This window comes from Myotis lucifugus, unplaced genomic scaffold (genome assembly GCF_000147115.1).
Source record: "Myotis lucifugus unplaced genomic scaffold, Myoluc2.0 scaffold_313, whole genome shotgun sequence".
Lineage (NCBI taxonomy): Eukaryota > Metazoa > Chordata > Mammalia > Chiroptera > Vespertilionidae > Myotis > Myotis lucifugus.
This window is the reverse complement of record NW_005871361.1, coordinates 314575-334898: the sequence shown is the minus strand read 5'-3', so window position 1 is coordinate 334898 and position 20324 is coordinate 314575. Positions and strand designations below refer to the sequence as shown.

Genomic DNA, 20324 nt, shown 5'->3' with positions numbered 1-20324 from the left:
TGGTGAATAAAATAGAATCAGAAGCATGGAAATGGAACAGACTGACGATTCTCAGAGGGAAGGGGGGTAGGGGTAGGGAAGAGATTAAACAAGGATCTTATATGCATATATGCATTACCTATGGACACAGACAATAGGGTGACAGAGGCCTGGGGCGGGGTGGGAACCGGGTGGAGGGAGTCAATGGGGGGGAAAAAGAGGGACATCTGTAAGAATCTTAACCATAAAGATTTAAAAAAAAAAAAAAAGCTCAGCAAACTACAAGAGATCAAGAGAAGAAGAAAGAAACAGAGAACAACCAACAATTAACAAAATGGCAATAATGACATAGTTATCAATAATCACTTTAAATGTAAATGGATTACCAGGCCTGTCTTGCAGTCACTGTGTGAACACAAACTCAGGCAGGATTGAAGGGTAATGCAACTTATTTATTAATATATAACAACAAAAATAATAAAGCTCATATCTGCAACAGTTTAGGTCTTTGTTATAAGGTCTTGGTCCCTTTGTCCTGACTCGCCATGACCTTCAGCTCCGGTGTCTGGGCTAGGAAGACGTTCCAGTGACCTGCATGGAGGAAAGCAGAAGAGTTGTTTGTAGGTATGTGTGTGCTGGGGAATGTGGTGTGTGTGTGTGTGTGTGTGTGTGTGTGTGTGTGGCTGGTGGAGAAAAAACAGGGCAAGGAGGACTGTGTGGACCTGGGTTTGGAACCCACAGGGAGGAAGGAGGCGGTGTCTCCAACATACCCCCATATCCAGATCAGTTCTGGCACAGGACCCCACCTTCAACCAACCAACAACTGGGGGCTGGGCTTGTTTCCTGACACTTGCTGGTGACACTGCCACCTGTGACTTCCCCACCACCTGAAGCCCAGCTGGGCCCAGTCTTCCTCCGTGCAGTGTAGAGCGAATTCAGGGCATCAGAAGGATGTGGTTAAGAGATTCCAGTAGAGAGGGAAGAGGCAGCAGAAGGGTTTGAGGCTCAGACCTCCCTCCTCTCCAGCCCTGTGTCCCCCATCCCAAGACCAAATCCAGCAAGGCTCTGCTTTGTCCTCCAGCTCCTCAGCACTGGAGTTGAGAAATCTCTGGCGCAGACACCCACTGGATTCCTGTGCCGGGAACTGACGTCTGTGGCTCACAACACCCCTCCCGGCACCAGCAGCCTGGCTCTCTTCCCAGGCCCCAGTCTCAGCCCCAGGGCCCACCTTCGTGGGTGCCGGTGAGCAGCCGGAAGTTCTGTGCTTCTCTCTGGAAGTCTTGCTTCCTGACTTTCTTGATCTGAATCAAGTGGAAGATTCCTGAGGGCAGAAACAAGGGCATGAGCAGGCAAGGCAGGGCTGTGGATCAGGGAAACGGGGTGACTTAGACTTGGAATGGACCCTGTCACCTCCCTGCCCTCCCCTATTCTGATCAGAACCCCAAATCCTGTGGACTAAATTTCCTAAGTATTTGGAGTCTGTTCTCCCGTCTCCACTGCCACTCTCCCCATTCAGGCCCCCTCATGTCTTGCTTGAGTCACTGCACTAGATTTCTGACCACTTTTACTCCCCCTCTAACCTATGATCCTACCTGCGGTCATTCAAAAATATAGTTTCCCTGTCATTCCCCTTCCCTGACCTCTTGTCACCTCTCTGCTGGTCCTGCTCTGGTTTCCATCACCCTCCTGCTCTCATACCACTCACATGTCCACAATACAGAAGGGAGGGCTGAAGGAGGGAGAGAGCAAGGGAGGAAGGAAGGAAGGAAGGAAGGAAGGAAGGAAGGAAGGAAGGAAGGAAGGAAGGAAGGAAGGAAGGAAGGAAGATAAAAATCAATAGGTGTGCTTATTCAGACACCAAAACACTAATAAGCGTCAGAATTGTAGGCCCCCTTTCAGTGCAGTTCACCAGACCCCCCGAGTGGCATTGCCTGTGCTCCTGCCCTAACCAACTACTTGAAGACCCCTGAGGGCCAAGCCTTTACATGTGCCACCCTACCTGTTGGAGCTCCTTCTCCTATCGCCACCAAGGGAACTCCTTCCTACTCATCCTCCAAGCCTTAGCTGGGAAGTCTTCCTTCACCCCCCACCCCCAGGTAGTTACAACTTGCTTCTGCCTTGGGTCCCAAGGAGGAAGTTATAACTACCCATAGCTGTTGGCTTCTGTTGATGATTGTATCTATTTCTAATGTGCTATCATTGTCTATTCTTTTTTTAAAGTATATTTTTATTGATTTCAGAGAAGAAGAGAGATAGAAATATCAATGATGAGAGAGAATCATTGATTGGCTGCCTCCTGCACAGCCCACACCAGGAATTGAGCCTGCAACCCAGGCATGTGCCCTGACTGGAAATCGAACCTCCCAGTTCATAGGTCGATGCTCATTGTGTCACAATTGGAGCACAGACAAGGCCACGCCGGCCAGGTTCATTGTGTCTATTCTTGCCTCCCCTACCAGTCTGGGAACTTCTGGAGGGCTTTCCTCTCTGGGTCCCCTGAGTCTGGCCCACATTAGGCATGTAGAATGAATGAATGAATGAATGAATGAATGAATGGAAGGAGAGAGGGAGGGATCAGCAAATACATGTGTACTCATTCTAGGCCAGGCCCTGAAGGAAGATGAGGTATTATTCTGGATCTCCTACTGTTTGCATTCCATGGGGAGCTGGCCACTGGCACCACACATGGTGCTGAAGCCCTGCGTACATGAGCTGTGAGGTCGCACCAGCTGTTACCACCAGGGTCAGTGGCCAGAAAGAACAGATGCGACAGCAAGGCCTCTGGTAGGCCAGTACCACCCTCAAGGAAACCAAGAACTGGCCTTGCTTATGGGAATCTGAGTGGGATCTCACCAAGGGCAATGGACAGCACGGATTCTGAGATGAAGGTCTAGGAAGCCAGAATGGCCTTGGGAACCCGAGCCCAGATGTCAAGGACCGGGATGTGGGAGAGACTGACTCCAAAGGCCCAGGCTACGTCGTGAGCATGAGATGGGGATGGGTCCTTGTGCTCCAGGCCTGCCACTGCACACCCCCTCCCCAAAAAAACAAACAAACAAACAAAAAAAATAACAAAATGACATATTGGAGAGGAGGTAACAAGGATGCAGGCGGGGCTGGAGGTGGGTGGGCGTGTGTGTACTAGAGACCATCAGTGAGACCACAGGGGGACTTCCCTCCTAGGTGGGGGAAGGAACTGGGACCCCTTCTACTCTGGAACCCCAGAATATAAAAGGCCCTTAACCCTAAGCCAACTCTCTGTTCAGCTTCTGGAGCCTGGGGCTCTCCCCGGTGGTGTGGCCACACTTAGCCCAGATTTCAACATCTACCTGCTCACTTTGTCTCCAGGCCAACCCTCCCCTCCCTCTCCCAGCCTCCAAGGCCTGCAGCTTCCCCGCTTCTGCATGAGAGAACAGTGCGATTCCCATGGTCAGGGATAGGGGGGAGTGTTTGACTCCCATGGTCAGGGATAGGGAGGCAGTGGGAGGTGGATGGGACACGTGGGCCACCCAGGAGGTCAGGCGATGAGGAGGGGGAGGCTTGTTAGTGACAGCATGGTGGGGCCTGGCACTGTGAAGTTGAAAAGCCCCCCCGCCGCCCCCGCACCATTCCACCTTGTTTTTTTCTGAGAGGCGCCTGGTGGTAATGAGATTGGCCTGGAGCTACAATGTCCCCCTGTGCACCATTCTGGGCACCCCTTGCCCTTCCTCAGACACCTCCCTAGAAGCATTAGTTCACCTCTGTGGCAGCAGCCCTGGGGACAGTCAGACCTGAGTTTGAGTCTTTACTGCTTAAACTGTATGCCTTTGAGCAAGTTATTTTACTTCTGAGACTCAGTTTTCTTATCTGCAAAATGGGGCATTAATACACACCCCTCAGGTTTCTTATGTGGATTACATGAAGCACATTATATGTAGTGCCTGCTACTCACCAATCACAGAGCACACGGCATAAAAGTGTGGGCTCTGCAGCCGTCGCCAACCTTTCGGACCCCACGGACCACCAGTTGGCGACCGCTGCTCTAGAGCCAGCGTTTAAGGCCATTGCTACCACCCTGCCCGCAGTGTGCCTTTCTAAATCCCGTCCAGCCCCAGGCCCATCTCCCACGAAGCCTTCCTTGGTCAGCTCAGCTCCCAGTGAGCTCTTGCTGCACCCAAGTTGCCGAAAGACTATTCTCTGTGGTCCCAGAATTTGGTGGGCTGAGGGGAGTCCCAGAATAAACATACAGCCAGCACCTGTCCAGGGACCGATGGAATCTCACGGGACAAAATAATTGCAAGGGTTACTCGCCAGCTGCTGGCAGAATCCCCATGCAGCCCTTGCGGCAAGCTCCCGTGAATGGAGCTTGCTCCCTCCCTTCATTACAGGAAGGCTCTAAGCATGAGAAAGTGCTTTCTCTACTGGCTGAGACCTGCTTCACCGCAATGCTGACCGAGTCAATGAGGTACGAGGAGAAGGATAGCGACATGGTTAGCACCTACTATAGGTCAGAGGCTGTACCTACGTTATTTCATTAATCCTCCATACGCCCTCCTCCCCAATTAACAGAAGAGAAAATGAGGCCCAGAGAGGTCAAGTGAATGGCCCAGGCTACACAGCTAAGAAAGGGTAGGAACGGGACTTAAGCCCAGGTCTGATTCTAAAGCCCCTGCGTGTTGACCCTTGTGGTCAGTCAGAACACAGCTGCTCCCTCTGCCTGGAGCAGTCCTTCAGAGCCATGAAGCCAGCGGTCCTGTCCCCCTGAGTCTTCTCTTCTCCAGGCTGAACGGCTCCGCTTTCTTCGTCCATTCCTCCTACGACAGGGGGCAGAGTAGAGCAGGGAAAGAGCCGCATCTGACGTCACAAGACATGGGCTCTAGCTCCTCCACTTACTGGCTGTGTGGCCTGGAGCCAGGGACTTCACCTCTCTGAGCCTCAGTTTCCTCATCTGTAAAATGGGGATAATAATACCTAACTCTCAGGATCGCTGAGTATCAAATGAGATCATGAACGTGAAAGCACTTTGTAAATTCTAAAGTGCTACACACATTGGTTATTATCATGTCATTATTTTTATTATCCCCTTCCTGTCCCCTTCTTATTGTCCCCTCTTTTTCCACCCCCCATCCCCAGGCAAACCCATCAGTAGTGAAAAGTGACCTTAGAACTAATTCACAATTAAAGGGTTTAGTTTGTTTTACTCTACCCAGGGGATTCATTTTTCTCAAGAGAGTCAGAAAACAGAACTTTCAACAATTTCCTTATGAAAACGTCTCTTAACCTTCATTTGGTGACTTGGGTAGCCTGTTGAATAGGGTGAGTTGCTCACAGAATGAGAACTATATTCTGATTTTAATTTACCGTGGAGTGATAGAACCTACCACATAGAAGAGGCTGAATGAGACCAGCCTCTTTGAGGACGCTGGGCGGGCCCTCCTGCCTGAAAAGATGCTGGAATTCTATTAATATCTCTTTCATCAGGGTAGGCAGTACTCTGCCCTGACTCCTTGCAAGGTGCAACAACCCCTTCTCCCCAGGAGAGGGAGCACTTCCAGGCCCTGGCATCTCAGAGTAGGGGAGTTTATCAGAACTGTCAGAGAATCAGACAGAATCAGTGTCTCCCTTTATCTTGGAATCAGGGACTCAAACCTGGAAGGCCTTCCATCGGCAGGTCTTCCTGGGCCAAGGGCGCTTGGTCAACAAACCGTGCCCACCACGCCCCTAAGGGGTCCTGGAGCCCAGGAAAGGGGACAGATTTGAGGTCTGCCCAGCTGGGAGGACGCCAACGCTCACCTTTCACCAGCTTCCAGAGGTAGATGTCCACCTGCTCAGAGGCCTCACGCTCCAGGGCAAAGCGACGCAGGTTGTCTGGACTTGGGGATACTGACGTGTGCACGAGGACCCGGCCCGGCGCCTTCGGACACCGGGTGGCACTGATCTCACGGTGGCCAGGCTCTGCCTTGTCCTCTGGGAGACACAAGCAGCTTGTGAATGCTCTGTCTCCCCACCCCTGTCGGCTCAAAAAGAGGGGCCACTGGTCTGAGTCCCCCTCAGGGTTTCCTGGTCCTGGCGAAACTTCTGGGGCCCTGGGAGAAGGTCTCTGGGGAAGAGAGGGGCATCTCCCCCTGTCACCCCCAGTGATCAGCATATCAGAAAACTTCCCACCATTCAGGGCCCAGCTCATCTTCCACCGCCTCCAGGCAGCCCGCCGTTCCCTCCCACTCACAGCTTTTAAAACGCCTCATGGCTTCCCAGGACTCCCACTCGTGCCCTTAACCCCACATTGCCTTGTAATTGTTTCACTCGGGGGTGTTTTCTCCTTAAAAGAGAAAGGTGGAGGGCAGGAACCATGTCCTTCAAGTCTCTTGAGTCGCTCACACCAAGCACAGGCTCTCCGTGGACACTCACAGAATGGAAGGTGTGAGAGGGCTAAGTGATGATGGCGGTGATGATGATGATGGTTGTGGTGGTGGAAGAGATGGCGATGATGGGGATGGTAGTGGCGGAAGTGGGAGGGTGTGGGGGTGAGGATGAGATGGTGGGGATGGTGGTAATTTTTTTTTTTTTTGGTGCCAAATTGGATACAGTCTTAAAGTTCTGACAGGTTGGAATTCCAAGAACATTCTCCAGAGCTCTCCATGCACCAACATCCCCTGACTATTTTTCAGGGACCGAAGGACTAAGTCCCCAGACATACTAGACTTACTAGTTACGAAGCCCTTAGAGATGTCCAGCTAAGAGCTGTTTCCGTCTCAATATTTTTAAAAGGAAATAGACTGGATGCTGATGGCGGGACCCAAGACCAGGTCTGTTTGTGAAGGAACTCAGGAGCGAGCCTCAGCCAAGCTCAGAGAGAATGCAAGTTGAACCCCTACCCCTCGTGTTCCAGGCACCATCCTGTCATGCTCCCCCACTGAGCCTGTCCCAACAGCATATTATTTTGATAAACAATAGTTATTCCTTATGTTTGGGTTTTGATTTACAATTCATAAAGCATTTTCATCAACCCTGTGTCTGAAGCTCAGAAAGGGAAAGTAACTTGTCCAAGCTCACAACAGTAAGTTAGGCAAGTAAAGAAGTCCGTAAGCAAGCTAACGTGAACTCAAATATCCTGACGTTCAGTGCTGGGGTAGGCGGAGACTTAGGGCAATTGTAGCCACTCCCCTATCTCATTTGTGAAGTAACTGAGTTGTGAGAATTAAATGAAACGTGTGAAACCACCTGGTGCTAGCAGGTTCTTGATGCATGTTTCCTTCCTCTTGTTCTCCTCCGTCCCTCTCCTTTCAGCTTTTCCAACCCAGCCCTCGAGCCAGATGTAGTCAGGGCACAACCTCACTGTGCACCTCCTACCCACTCCCGCCTGCCTTCTTTCTAGGCTGCAGGGAATAGGCCTGCCCCTCACATCAGCTACTGCTGACACGCACAGGCTGTGCTTCTCAATGACACACTCCGGCCAAAGTTCCCTTCGGCACACTCATCAATCCTGGGGTCACAGGACATTGTTGAAAGAACTCAGCCGGCGGGTCTGGAAGCCTGAGTTCTCCTTCAGCTCCACTACTACTTCGCTGTGTGTCAGGGAAGTCCCTTCTCTTCTCTGGGTCTCAGTTTTCCCACATGTACTAGTAGATGAGGGTTGAAGGAAGACAACAGAGGCCAAAAGTATGGTCTTTGGAGTAAGACAGATGAGGGTTCAAGTCCCAGCTCTGTCACTGACAGTCAGTTGTGTGACCTGGGACAGGTATTTATCTCCTCGTTCTGTAAAACAGGGATACCTGCCTTGTCCGCTGTGGTGAGGGTTACACGAATCCATGCATGCAAATCCATACCTGGCACATGGTACGTGCTCAATAAACATTGGCTATTTCTCTTAAAAGTCCTAATACCCTAAGATGTGATGACTTCACAGAGTCCAGAACACTATTTGATTCTACGTATACATGTTGGAAGCCTCTGACTGTCTCTGTAACAGTAGCTGGTGCTACAGATAATACATTACAAGTCTGGCATTTGCTGCTGCTGTGCTTCCAGCCCTCTGCACACCTAAAACCCTGCATCCTGTGGCCCTGCGCCCACGCCCCGTCCACGTCAGAGCTGTTCACTCTGGCCGGTGCCCTCCCCCTGCCCCCAGCATCTCTTTGTACCTGGGCAGATCTTGCAGCACTTTCCCGCCACTTTCTCCGGGTGATGGCAGGGGTACTCAGCGGGGCAGGTCACCCGCTGGCAGTCCTGGCGGCCGTCCTGACAGGTGCACAGGATGCAGGGCAGGGGTCCAAAGGAGCGGAAGGCTGGATGCCACACCTCCCCGTGTGAGTACGTCCTCCCACCGTGCACGCAGGCTGGGCCAAGGAGGGCAGAGAGAGAGAGGAGGGTCAGTGCCTTGGACTCCAGCCAGAGTCAAGTCATCGGCGGGGGTGGGGCCTTGGAGAGCCCCTGCTCCACAGTCTGGCCCAGCCACACGGACAGCAAAGTGCAGGCCAGAATACAAAACCGGCCCCACATCCCTGACACCCCCCCTCCCCCCATCTCAGCACTCAGGGCTGTGACATGCTCAGTAAGGACTTGCTGAAGATGGAGACTCCTCCTCCCACCCTCACGGGCCCCTGTGGTGGAGCAAGGAGGGCGATGGCTCACAGTGGGAGATATGACATCCAGTTCTGTCACTGCCTCGCTGTGCAAGCTCTGGCAGGTCCCTCCCCCTTCCTCAGCCTCAGTGTCCCATCTGTACAGGAAAGGGCTGGGACAGACGCCTCTGCAACCATCCCCACTCCCTCATTGGGGTGCCTCCCCACTCTGCTGCCATGGCTGCCCAGGTGGCCTCCTTCCCAGTCCATCCTGACTGTCCTCCTGCAGCCCAGCTCTGCTCGCTCCTTCTGTTGTCAAGAACTTCCCCTCAGCACTTCCTGAAGTTAGAGTGATTGATTGACATGTCTGGAGCCCCTCAAGGACAGGGACCATTTTTCATCTCTCTGTTCTGTGCCCCTCAATTCCCAGCAAAGACATGGCAGATGCTGGTTCTACCTCTAACTCAATACTCTGAACCTCAGCGTCCTCATCTGTCAGAGGGGGGAATCAGACCTTATGTCCTTTAAGGACTCTTTCATTTTTGTGTTCTAGGCATCGATAAATTGAGATTGGAAAACCACTGTGTCAGGGTATAGGAATGGGAGGCAGGAGCAGTTGGGGGCCCCCCCTTTCCCACCTCAGGGGTCGGAGGAGGTTCCCATCCCCACCTTTCTTATGTTTCTCCTTCAGGACGATCTTGACTGTGGTGCTGCCTGCCCCCTTCGGTCGGAAGTGGTGAGGGATGAAGCCCAGAGGGGAGCTGAGCCCGGTGGGGGCTGGGGTGTCCGGGCCTCTCTTTCTCCCACCGTCCCCTGAGCACGGATCCTGGGAATGTCTCTGCAAATGGCAGGAAGGATCAAGATCACCGATAGGCTGCCAGTGAAGGAGTAGCAAGGCCCAGGCTGCAGCGAGTGGCCTGAGGGTAGACGCCAGCATGACTTCCCAGTGAAGAGAGGGCTGGGCTAGGGACAGGAAGGTCTGGATGGGGTCCAAGATGTTCTCAGACAGTGGATCTTTGAAAATTTGGAAGGTAGTGCTTTGGAAATCCTGCCTCCAACAAGCCCTTCTTAGACCTGTCAGAGCCAGGGCCCTGGCACTGGGTAGGCAGAAGGGTTTGGGTCTTTATCTGGGTGACATAAGTGATCAGGAACCTGGAGAACTTAATGCTTACGAAATAGAAGGTGAGAATGCAGGGAGGGTGAATGTCAGGAAACCTTTCTTTGAGAAGATTGAGGTGATGGGACAAGGAGACAGGCTCTGAAGGTCCCACCAGCACCCAGGGGGCAGGAAGATGAGGGGCCGGCCCCATCCGGGCACAGAGGGTCTCCAGAGCTCCAGCCCCGCCTTCCCTTCCTGAGCCCCTGGAATCCAAGATCCCAAGACCCTCAGCTCCAGACCAGATGGGTAGGGTGGCAGGGATAGCAAAAGGTGTGTGTGAGGGCAGTGTAACGGGGCAGGAGCTTTGCAGAGTTTGGGGACTGGCAGCTCTAGGACATGGGAGAGGAGCCAGTGGCCTGGGGCAAGTGGCAGAGCTTTAACCCACCTCACTGACCCTAATCACTCCCATTCCTTCCTCTATAGCTCCTTCCTGCTCTGCACAGTCTCAGCTAGTCCTTTGATGGCTGGACTGAGCCCACAAGATCTCCCAAGGCAGAAACCCTATCTAAGGCCCCAGCACAGGCCCAAGCCCCTAGGAGGCCCCTAGGAAATGCTTGTCAAGTGGAACAGAGGCAAGAAGGAATTGAAGAGCCCAACCCCCTGCACACTGCCTCCCAGGGAAAGGATGGAAGGAAAGGGGACGGCCTGGCTCAGGTCCTGCGGCACTGGCACCCAGATCCCACCTGAGAAGGCCCAGCCTAGGAAGGGAGGCTGAGCTGGCAGAGGAGAGGGGAGAGCTCATTGGTTCAGAGCCCGGGGAAGTCTCAGGGAAGGGCGCCCCACCTCCAGGTGAGCCAGGCAGAAAGAGCAGGTGGAGGTGTTCACATTGTGGGCAGCAAAGATGGCAGAGGGGGACTCGAGTCAGTATATGAGCCCGTTCTCCCACCTCTTTCCTCTGCAGCCAGAGAGAGCTGGGCAGTTCAGTTCATCGCACTCTAGACCAAGACTGAAAGGGGCCAAGACAGAGGGGGAACACAGAGAGGTAGCCCCCAGACAAAGAGCCAGAATCTCAGGATCCGGGTGGGGAAGGCTGACCAAAATGAGAGGCCACACCCTCAGGGAACATGCTGCCTGGAGGTGGCCTGAATAAGGACAGACACGGGCTCTGGATGGAACAGTGTCAAAGGGTTTCCCAGGAGAGAAATCGGTAAGTTTGGGGCCTGTGCCTGCATGTTTGGTGCTTTTTCCTGGCCCCTCCTGGCCCATCAGCCCTGATGGGAGGCTAAGGAGAGGGGCTGGACATGGTGGGGCTCATGGAGCTGACCCAGGGGACAAATGAGAAATGAGGTTTACTTGCTCCACAGTCATGGAGACTTGGGCCCTGGATTCCAGCTCACCGCACCTCCTCCCCGCACCCTGTCGGTACATCTGTGCACTCACCGCCCCACGGTGTGACTGCGCGGTGTCCTCTTCAGCTGACTTCTCACTTGACCCATCTGGAAACCAAAGGGAAGTCCGATCAGCCTCTGCCTCCTCAGCCTTGCTGGCTGGACCGGCAGGCCTCCACCTCCAGGCTCTGCCCCTCCAGGGCCTGGTGCTATTTCTGCAGCCCCCCAAACCCCAGCAAGTCCCTCTGTCCCAGTGGGGCCTTATTCCCACTTCTCATCATAGCGTCTCCTCACATCTGGGTTGCTGCCCCAGTTTTCACACACTGACCTCCTGGTCACCATTAGCACTGAACTGCTTGGCTGGGCCAGAGCTCTTGGTCAGTGCCCATTATGGACGGCCCAGAATCCCATCCCTGCAGCCTGCTCAGTCCCAGTCCCCTGGGCAGCCACTTGACCAATGGAAGTTAGCGGCTGGGGGACAACCTCTTCCTCTTCCTCTACAACCCCAGACTTTCCTGAGAAGCAGGAGATGACGTAGAGCATAGGTCACACTTGATATCAAGCAGAGGCAGCTCCCCAAGGCATCCTTACACTGTTTCTCTCTCCTTCCTGCTCCCTGGGATGGCAATAAAAAATGCACAGCAGCCGCTGCGCACGCTCAGCCTTCTGGGAGCGCTGGGCTAAGCCCCCACCCATGAGGAAGGAATGGTGTGCTACATGCTGAGTGTCTCTGGGGTTCCCCCTGCTCTAACAGTCCATGGCTGGGTCCCTGGGGTGGGGTGGGTGTGCACTGCCATATCTAGGGGCAGACTCACTTTTGCAGGCCTGGCAGCAGGAGCTGGGCAGTGGGAGGGGTGCAGGGCAGCCTGGTTCCGGGCAGGTCATGAGGCCGCAGTAGATCTGGCCCTCCTGACAGACAGAGCAAACGGGAGTTGGGAGATGAGCTCTGATGGGGATCAGCCCCTGCCCTGGGAGCATATGGCCTTGAGGTCTCCCCTGAGGTGGGAGAGGGAGGGAGCAGCAGAGAGGTGTGGGCAAGGCCCAGCCAATTCAGAAGAAGGGTCCTCTGTACCCTCCCACTCCCACTCCAGGCCCTGAAGTAGCATCATCCTCCGGCTTCTAACGTGTTTTCACACCCCGTCTCTCTGTAGGCTCTCTCAGCCATTGGCTGAGGTGGGACCCTTCCCACCTACAGATGGGGAGAGCCTGCAGGGCGCCTAGCCTGCTAAGTCAGAGACACGGCCGGACAGAATGGACTAGAGCCCAGTCTTTGGGCTTTTCCTACTGAAATCAATGTCCTCTCCCCTGGCCTGGAAAGGGGGACCCAGCATCAGGAGGGACGTTGGTGGCGGATACCTTGGGCTCACCACGCTCTCACGAAAAACCCTACATCTGAAACTCTGGGACTCAGCCCAGAAAGGCAACACTGCAGGGGAAAGGCCTTCTGGGAATCAGGAGGTCAGATGACCTTTGAGGAGTCACTTCTCTTCTCTGGGCCTCAGTTTCCTCCTCTGGGAAATGGGGGCACACCCATCTGGGCTGTGAAGATCAAGTGAGGGGACGGTTGTGAAAAATCCTTTTTAAAAAGTATGGCATTTTTAAAATGGAGGAAGTGATATTACCTCAAGTCCTTTCCTTATTAGTATCTTTTCCAGTGAGTCTCTAAAGCAGTGGTTCTCAACCTGTGGGTCGCAACCCCTTTGGGGGTCGAACAACCCTTTCACAGGGGTCGCCTAAGACCATTGGAAAACACATATATAATTATATATTGTTTTTGTGATTAATCACTATGCTTTAATTATGTTCAATTTGTAACAATGAAATTGGGGGTCACCACAACATGAGGAACTGTATTAAAGGGTGGCGGCATTAGGAAGGTTGAGAACCACTGCTCTAAAGGATTCTGATCCCTCAGACAAGGCCAGGAGTTAGATCCATATAAACAGGCATGAGAAGAAGGAAGGGGAGACCCAAGTATTCAGGGAGAAGGGAGAAGAAATCACAAGAATGCTTTCACCACCCCACCATCATCATGTTGGTCCTTTCCTACAGCCCCCTCCTACACCAGGCCCTTGTCACCTCATAGGAAGCCGATGCAGGAAAAGGAACGCGGGTTTTGGAGTTATGTGGCCCTGGGTCTGAATTCTGGCTCTGCCACTTGACGAGCTGGGTGACTTTAGGGAAACTGCTTAACTGCTCTGAGCTTCAATTTCTTCACCTGAGATCCTTCTCCTGGGGTCTTTGGGAGCTTGTATATAAACTGAGACATTTCTATGAATCTAGTAGGTACCATGGAGGACTACAGAGTAATATTGGCCCTGCAAAAATAATCACTCTCTGGGTTGGCTTATAAGTAGTCACCCTCATTTGTGAGTGGTTTGCTCGGCAGCACGGATACTTTAAGGGTCAGAGCCCTACTGAAGGGATGGAGAAGCAGGCTGAGAAAAGTGACTCATCGAGGTCACACAGGGAACCATGGAAGAGCTAGAGCTCCAACAGGGGTGTCCTGCACTAGTCTAGACCTCCTCCCCTTGCGCCACTGCTAAATCTGATGATTATTTTACACAGAGAGGACACTGGTCAGACTCCACATGTGTGCAAAGGAACTGGGGCCCAGAGAAGTTTGGTGACCAGATAGTAAGGAAATCTGAAGAGCAGGAGTTTCTCCTGACAAGGCACGGGCAAGGAGATGAGCGACAGGCTGAAAACCTCTGCACACCTGTGGCAGGGCCATACCTAGAACCCCCAAATGAGAAGGGTGAAGGCTTTCCAGATCAGACCTTGTTTGGCTTCCGTCTTGGTACCCTGCAACACTGCAGAGTCAGCCTTCCTGTTCCTAGGCTCAACTCTGACTACATACAACAGGGGGAGTTTAGGCAGCTTCAGATTAAATTCCATTTGCTACAATCTGGCCCTGTCTCTGTGCCCCAGGGCTGATAACTGATTATTAAACTCATTCATTCATTCATTCATTCATTCAAGGCATCCTCTGTATGCCAGGCCCTGGGCCAGGAGCAGTGGAAGATAAAGAAATGAATTTGGTATGGCCCCTCCCCTCCAGGAGTACAAAGTCTACTGGAGAAAACAAAAACGAGCCAATGTCAGTGCCAGGCGACCCGGCTGTAACAGGCAGCTCAGGAGGGTGCAGAAGCCCAGAGAAGGGCAGGTGCTCCTGGGCCCATTCACTGTCACTTTGCTTTGACCAGGGAGAACCGCCTCCCTCCCTCCCAGCCCACCCCACCATGCTTTTCAGGCCCAGACCACGGGCCTGGGCTAAAGCGAAGGCAGGAGCTTCTTACGGTACAGCTGCAGAGGACACACTGGTTGGGCAGGCGGGAAGGGAACAGCTCATGGGCACTGAACATCTCTCCATGTTGGTACATGGTCCCGTTGTGCTGGCAGGACTTTGGGGGGGCCCGGAGCCCAGAGGGCGTGTGAGGTTCTGCGGGTGAAGAGGGGCAGGAGGAAGAAGAAAAATGAGGTTCCACGTGGATCTCCGAACTTCACCAGAATTAACTGGGCCACTTTTCTGAAGATTTTGGATTTTAGCATCTCTTGGCATTTAAATTGAGTTCTGGCCTTCTTCTTCCCAGACAGTCCCCCTATCAGCTAACCAAGAAGAGGTCCTGCTGACACCTACATCTGACCTTGCCACTCCCTCCCATGGCTCCTCACCATGGCCTTTCAGCCCCCAGTGTCTGAGCTGGTCCCGACCAGAGCCAGAGGCCAGGCCAGAAACCTCAGCTCCACTGAGCTCCACTCAGTGGGGACCTGTGTCAGTTCATTCAGTGAGTGTCCATGGGGCACCTCCTAGTGCTAGGCACTGCTCTAGGTGCTGGGGACACAGTAGTGAACAGAACAAAGTCCCTCGTGGGGTGACATCCTAGTGCTGTCAGCTGGGATGATCTAGACCAGTGATGGCGAACCTATGACACGCGTGTCAGAGGTGACACGCGAACTCATTTTTTTGGTTGATTTTTCTTTGTTAAATGGCATTTAAATATATAAAATAAATATCAAAAATATAAATCTTTGTTTCACTATGGTTGCAAATATCAAAAAATTTCGATATGTGACACGGCACCAGAGTTAAGTTAGGGTTTTTCAAAATGCTGACATGCCCAGCTCAAAAGGTTCACCATCACTGATCTAGACTGTCCCTGTGCTTGGGGTAAGCTCCTGTCATTCACTGGTCACCAGAGCCTCCCTCCCCATCACCTACCGATTAGCCAGTGTTCATCCTGCCAGGTAGAGGGGCAAGCCTCTGAGGCTCCCATCCTGAGAGGACCTACTCATCCTCTCAGACACCTTTACTAAACACCTCTGTGCCAGGCACTGTGCTAGGCATTGGGAATGGAGTGCTGACAAGACTCAGCCCTGCCCGTCAAGAAACTCACAATCTGATTGGCAAAGAGACATTCCATAAGCAGTGATGCTGTTGCATGGTAAGGGCTCGGGCACAGAGGGGTAGCCACTAACTCAGCCAGCACATGTGGGTGGGGTAGTCAGGGAACGATGGTCTGAGCTGAGTCATGAAGAACATGTAGAGCCAGGCAGGCAAAGCGGCAGGAGAGAGAGAGAGAGAGAGAGAGAGAGAGAGAGAGAGAGAGAGAGAGAGAGAAAGCATGTGTGGAAGAAGGGGGGGGTCTGGGCCAAGGCATAGTCAGCAAGGAGTGGTCAGGATTCCTGGGGTCAATCTCAGGCAGAAGGAGGCACGATGCTCCCTCACTAGGCAGGACGAGCTCAGAGCTCCTGCTCCCTGAGGGAATCCCAAGCCAAGAATCTCTGTGACCCAAGGCCGAGCCACAGTCAGATCCCACTACAGTCCCACCCGGAAAGTGAGCCCCTCTAATTCCACTCCACACAAGTGCCTAGCTTCCCAGGAGAGCCTTGGCTTCAGAGCCAAGACTGAGCTGTAATGTTCAGCCTCCCGCAGCCCCTTCCTGATGCTCCTAAGGATGGATTCTCCTCTCAACATCTCCCACCCACACTCTTCCAAACCGGCCTCCCACTGGCTGCCTCTCATTGGCCACTTGCTTATGCCAGTTTCTTTGCAGGCTACCTCTCCTCTCTCTTACCTTTACTTCCTGGAATCCCGATCTTAGAGGCTCTTATAGTCTTAAACTCATGGAATCATAGACATTTAGCATCAAGTTACAGAAAGTCCCTGAACCACAGTGCTGGGAAGAACCTCAGAAGACACATACTCCAACTCCTTTGGTCATCCCCAGGCCCAGAGCTGTAATCATGGGGCTCCCTGCAGGGCCTCCAGCCCCAGATCACTCACTTCCACTTGGACAGGCAGGTCCACTCCCTTGGCTCTGGCCAGCCAGAGACTGGAGGCCACGTGTGCCATCAACAGGCCAAGCACGCCCTATTCCCCTCGGCTACTCTCCAGTCTCTCCCCGCTCCTGCTAAGCACAGCTACTTAAGAATGAGCAGTTGCTGCTGCCCCAGCCCTCACTGGGTATCCAGGATGTTTCTTCCCCTGAGCACTTTGGTGTCTCAGCACCTCTCACCAGAGAGACTGCCCCTCTCATTCCAGGGGCCTCCCTCTGCCAGAGGCTTGCATCGGAGGTGAGATAAGGGTCAGGGGGTACAAGGGATGAACGAGGCTACTTACCCACACACCGGGGACAGCACTGCTGTGGCTCAGTCACAGGCTGGGGGCAGTGGACAGGCGGGCAGTGGAGGCGGTAACAATTCACATGGGCATTCTGAAGGGGACACAGCGGTCGGTCCTGGTTCCAAAGAGCCATTGCCTCCCGCCTGAACCCGTCCTCTCCCAAAACCCACTCATTTTAAGCCTGAGATGGGATAAAAACAATAAACTCGTGTGTCCAGTCTCGCCTCTTCCCTTGCTCTCTTGTGTGGCTCGCCCATCCATGTTCCTCCCTGACCACGGCGGAAGGCACAGTGAACATGGGCTTGAGCAGACCTTGTGTCCCCTTCATGGTGTTTGAGACACACAAGTTAAAGCCTTGAGTTACTTCTACACTGATCTGACTGTGTTATTTTAACTCCAGGGCTTTGTTCTTTGACCTCTGAGCCTAAACTTCATGAAGGTTAAGAGGGGAATGTGACATATGAGGACAGGTGACAGGGATGGAAACACGACTAGAAACCTGATGTGGAGCAGGCCCAGGGCTTTGGGATTCACTCCCTAAATCTCTGGGAGGTCTGGTGACCTTGGCACCAGAGAAGGAAGAACCCAAAGTTCTTACGCTTTTTCAAGTTCAGCAAATGAAAGAGAAGGGAGCAGAGAAACAGGACAGAGAGAGATGAGGAGCTGGAGAGAGAGAGGCCACCACACCTCTTGTCGGTGTTCCCATTCCTAGGCTTCCCACACCTTATCTCCCCTGTTGTGAGGGTCACTGTGCTGTAATGAACCATGTACAACCGTGTCATCTGTTCACCATGAATTCCCAAGAACAAGGACCAAGTCTCATTCCATTCATCTCTGAATTGTCAGCATAGAGCCTGGCTCCAGGCTAGTACCTGCTGGAGTTTGAATGAATGAGTGAATGAATGAGAGCCAGGAATGGAGGAATAGATGGTCTCTCTCTTAGAGAAATGGAGCCAACTTTGTTCAAATTTTGAAGTTGGCAAATTTGTTTCCTGTTTCCTTGCACATCTGAGTGCCCAACAGCGCTTCTCCCAGAGGCAGCCTCTTACCCCATGGAAAACCCAGGCCCAGGCCCTAGTCCCTCTGGAGTCACTGCTTCCCTAGGAGTAATCTGGGCTGAGGCATCATAGAGTCCACAGAATTGGTCTGAGCTCCATGAGGGGCCTCCAAGAGGCCTGGCACACAAATGTCCAGAGGGTGAACGGAGCCCTCAGGTGAGAAGTAGGGTAGAGTGCGAGGAACTGTGTGGTCTGAAGAGGCAGAATCTCTCTCTCGATTCTGTCCTTGAAGGATCCCAGGGATGAAGATGATCAGCGACATGCAGCAGGGAAGTGAGATGGAGAAAGGCCAGGGTTGAAAGGGCAGGGTGCCTTGCAGCCAAAGGTGCCTCTCAGGAAAATCGTAACTACTGTGTCCTGAGTGACTACTAGGTAGGGGCTTTATGTTAAACAGAAATGTATTATCTCCCCTCATCTTTCTCAAGAATCCTAGAGGTGGATACTATTGTCCACACTTTCAAAATGAGAAAAGACATTCTGAGAGGTTATGTTGCCTGAGATGCCACAGCAGGTAAACACACCTCCAGGGCCGTGCACTTTCCATGATGCTGAGCTGTCTCTGGTGGACGGAGCGGGGACTCGTGCATTCACTCAGTAGTCACTGCGTGACTACTGTGAGCCAGGGACTTAGCAGTGAATGAGACAGACAGGTTTCTGCTCTCATGGAGACAGACCATAAAAAACAAACAAGTAGGAACAAGATCATTTCATGCCCGGCCGGTGTGGTTCAGTGGTTGAGCATCGACCTATGAACCAGGAGGTCGCAGTTCAATTCCCAGTAAGGGCACATGTGTGGGTTGCAGGCTCCGTTCATAGTTGGGGGCAGGAGGCAGCCAATCAATGATTCTCTGTCATCATTGATGTTTCTATCTGTCTCTCCCTCTCCCTTCCTCTCTGAAGTCCATATATATATATGATCACTTAATATGTTACATTTATGATAATAATCACATAGGGTAATGTGATTGAGTTAACAAGGTTAGACTATTTTAGAAACAGAAGTCCGAGAAAGCCTCATAAGGAGGTAACACTTACGTTATGAACTGTGAGATGAGAAGGAACCATTTGTGAGAAGATCCAGGGGAAGAACATTCCAGGAGGAGGAACAAGTAGGAGTGAGTTTGGAGTGTTGGTGTGGGTAGGAAATGAGTTTGGAGAAATAAGGCGAAAGTCAGATCACACAGAGACACTGTAGGGGGTTTGAGTTTTACTTTAGGTGCACCCAAAAGCTACTAGAGGGTTTCAGGGACTTTGGAATGACATGATCAGTTTCATGTTCAGCAGAGATCCTTCTAGCTCCTATGTGAGGTATGGGTTTAGAGAAGGGCAGGGAGGCCCATCGGAAGCCTTGCATAGCATCCAGGTGAGAGATGAAGATGCTTAGATTAGGGGGAGCAGGATGGTGAGAGAAGTGAAGTGATTCAGGGTATATTTTAGGGGTATTGGCTATAGCTCTTTGGGTTGAGAAAACTGTGTATGTAAACTCTGGGGAGGGAGAAATGAATTAGCTTCCGTGGATCACAAAACTTGGACTTTGTCAACTGGACCACATAATATGTCTGGAATTTTCTGTTTGGGTTTCCTTCCTGTTCTTTGGCTGTATTTCATAAAGTTCTTTTTGAAAAGCTGATTGGCCTCAGATGTGCTAAGGAAAAGCAAGGGGAGGCAGTCCTGGGGGGTTGTGCCCCTGTTGGCAGCAGAGTTCCACCTGGGCAACATGGTAGAACCAGTAGGGAGTCAGAGGGAACGGCCCCAGGAGGAGGGAGACCCCAGTGAGCAGAGTCAGGAGAGGGGCTGGCCCACAGACCGTCTACTTGCCAGGATCCCCTCAGATGCTCTTCTCTGCTCCCGCCCTGAGCTGAGGATTGTTTAACAAGGGAGGCCCTTACTGGCCTTCTGCACTCCGCTCGTGGATTTTGAAGGAAAAGAGAGAGGGCCTAGGGTACTGGCTCCAGCTGGGAGCTAGGTACACCCTCCCTCCAAACACCGGCACCAGACAGAGATTGGTGAGGACATCATGCCAATCAGGCTGGCCTCCAAGCAACTAAACTAAACCAAGGGAAGTTTCAAGCCTCCTAAACCATTCCCTCCTTCCCTACCCTGCCAACCTTATACCTGGCCTGAGGATTCTGGACCACATGGAGGTCTCATTTATTCCACCCAGCTGATTGTACAAGGCCCTATGAAGGCTGCTGGGTTGGAGATGGGTGGCAGGAGAGAAGAGGTGAACAAACAGACAGGGTCCTGCCCCAATCTGTTTAGCCTTCGGCAGGACACTGAAGTAGACATAAGCGAGCTCCCAGGAAAGCCTGCTCTCAGGCTCCATCCAGGAGGGGCAGTAACTGATAGACAGATAACTACTATACCTGGCCAACAGTGACCAGGATAAAGAGACCGAGAAACTTATGTGGGACCCAGAAGAAGAAAATGCTTGTAGGTGAGGGATCAAGTGAGGCTATTGGTAGAGGTGGCATTTGGCGAAAGCCTTGAAGAACAACCCTTTGGACCAGTGGAATTGGGGGGATGTATCCTAAGGTGGGGTGGCAAGAGAGGGCTGGAGGAAACAGCATGAGGAAAGGAAGGAATGGGAGGCCTGGCCACAGGAAGTGGGGAGGTTGGCACCAGCAGAGGTGG

At 52.6% G+C, this 20324-nt stretch overlaps 1 protein-coding gene across 2 annotated transcripts in view; it reads right to left on the bottom strand.

The window, feature by feature from the left end:
- Positions 1 to 410: 410 nt before the first annotated feature.
- The window catches only part of CHRDL2 (chordin like 2), a 32427-nt gene continuing 12513 nt past the window's right edge, over positions 411 to 20324 (bottom strand). Inside the window, exons 3-12 of one of the 2 annotated variants that reach the window (XM_006100445.3) lie at positions 16630 to 16723; positions 14306 to 14448; positions 11822 to 11915; positions 11059 to 11114; positions 9189 to 9357; positions 8100 to 8294; positions 5752 to 5925; positions 4852 to 4906; positions 1208 to 1300; positions 411 to 570 (exon numbers count right to left, since the gene is read on the bottom strand). In XM_006100445.3, coding sequence (XP_006100507.1) covers positions 480 to 570; positions 1208 to 1300; positions 4852 to 4906; positions 5752 to 5925; positions 8100 to 8294; positions 9189 to 9357; positions 11059 to 11114; positions 11822 to 11915; positions 14306 to 14448; positions 16630 to 16723 — 1164 coding nt within the window. In that variant the 3' untranslated portion in view covers positions 411 to 479. The remainder of the gene's footprint in view (positions 571 to 1207; positions 1301 to 4851; positions 4907 to 5751; positions 5926 to 8099; positions 8295 to 9188; positions 9358 to 11058; positions 11115 to 11821; positions 11916 to 14305; positions 14449 to 16629; positions 16724 to 20324) is intronic. The other variant, XM_006100446.3, reaches the window with a different exon arrangement.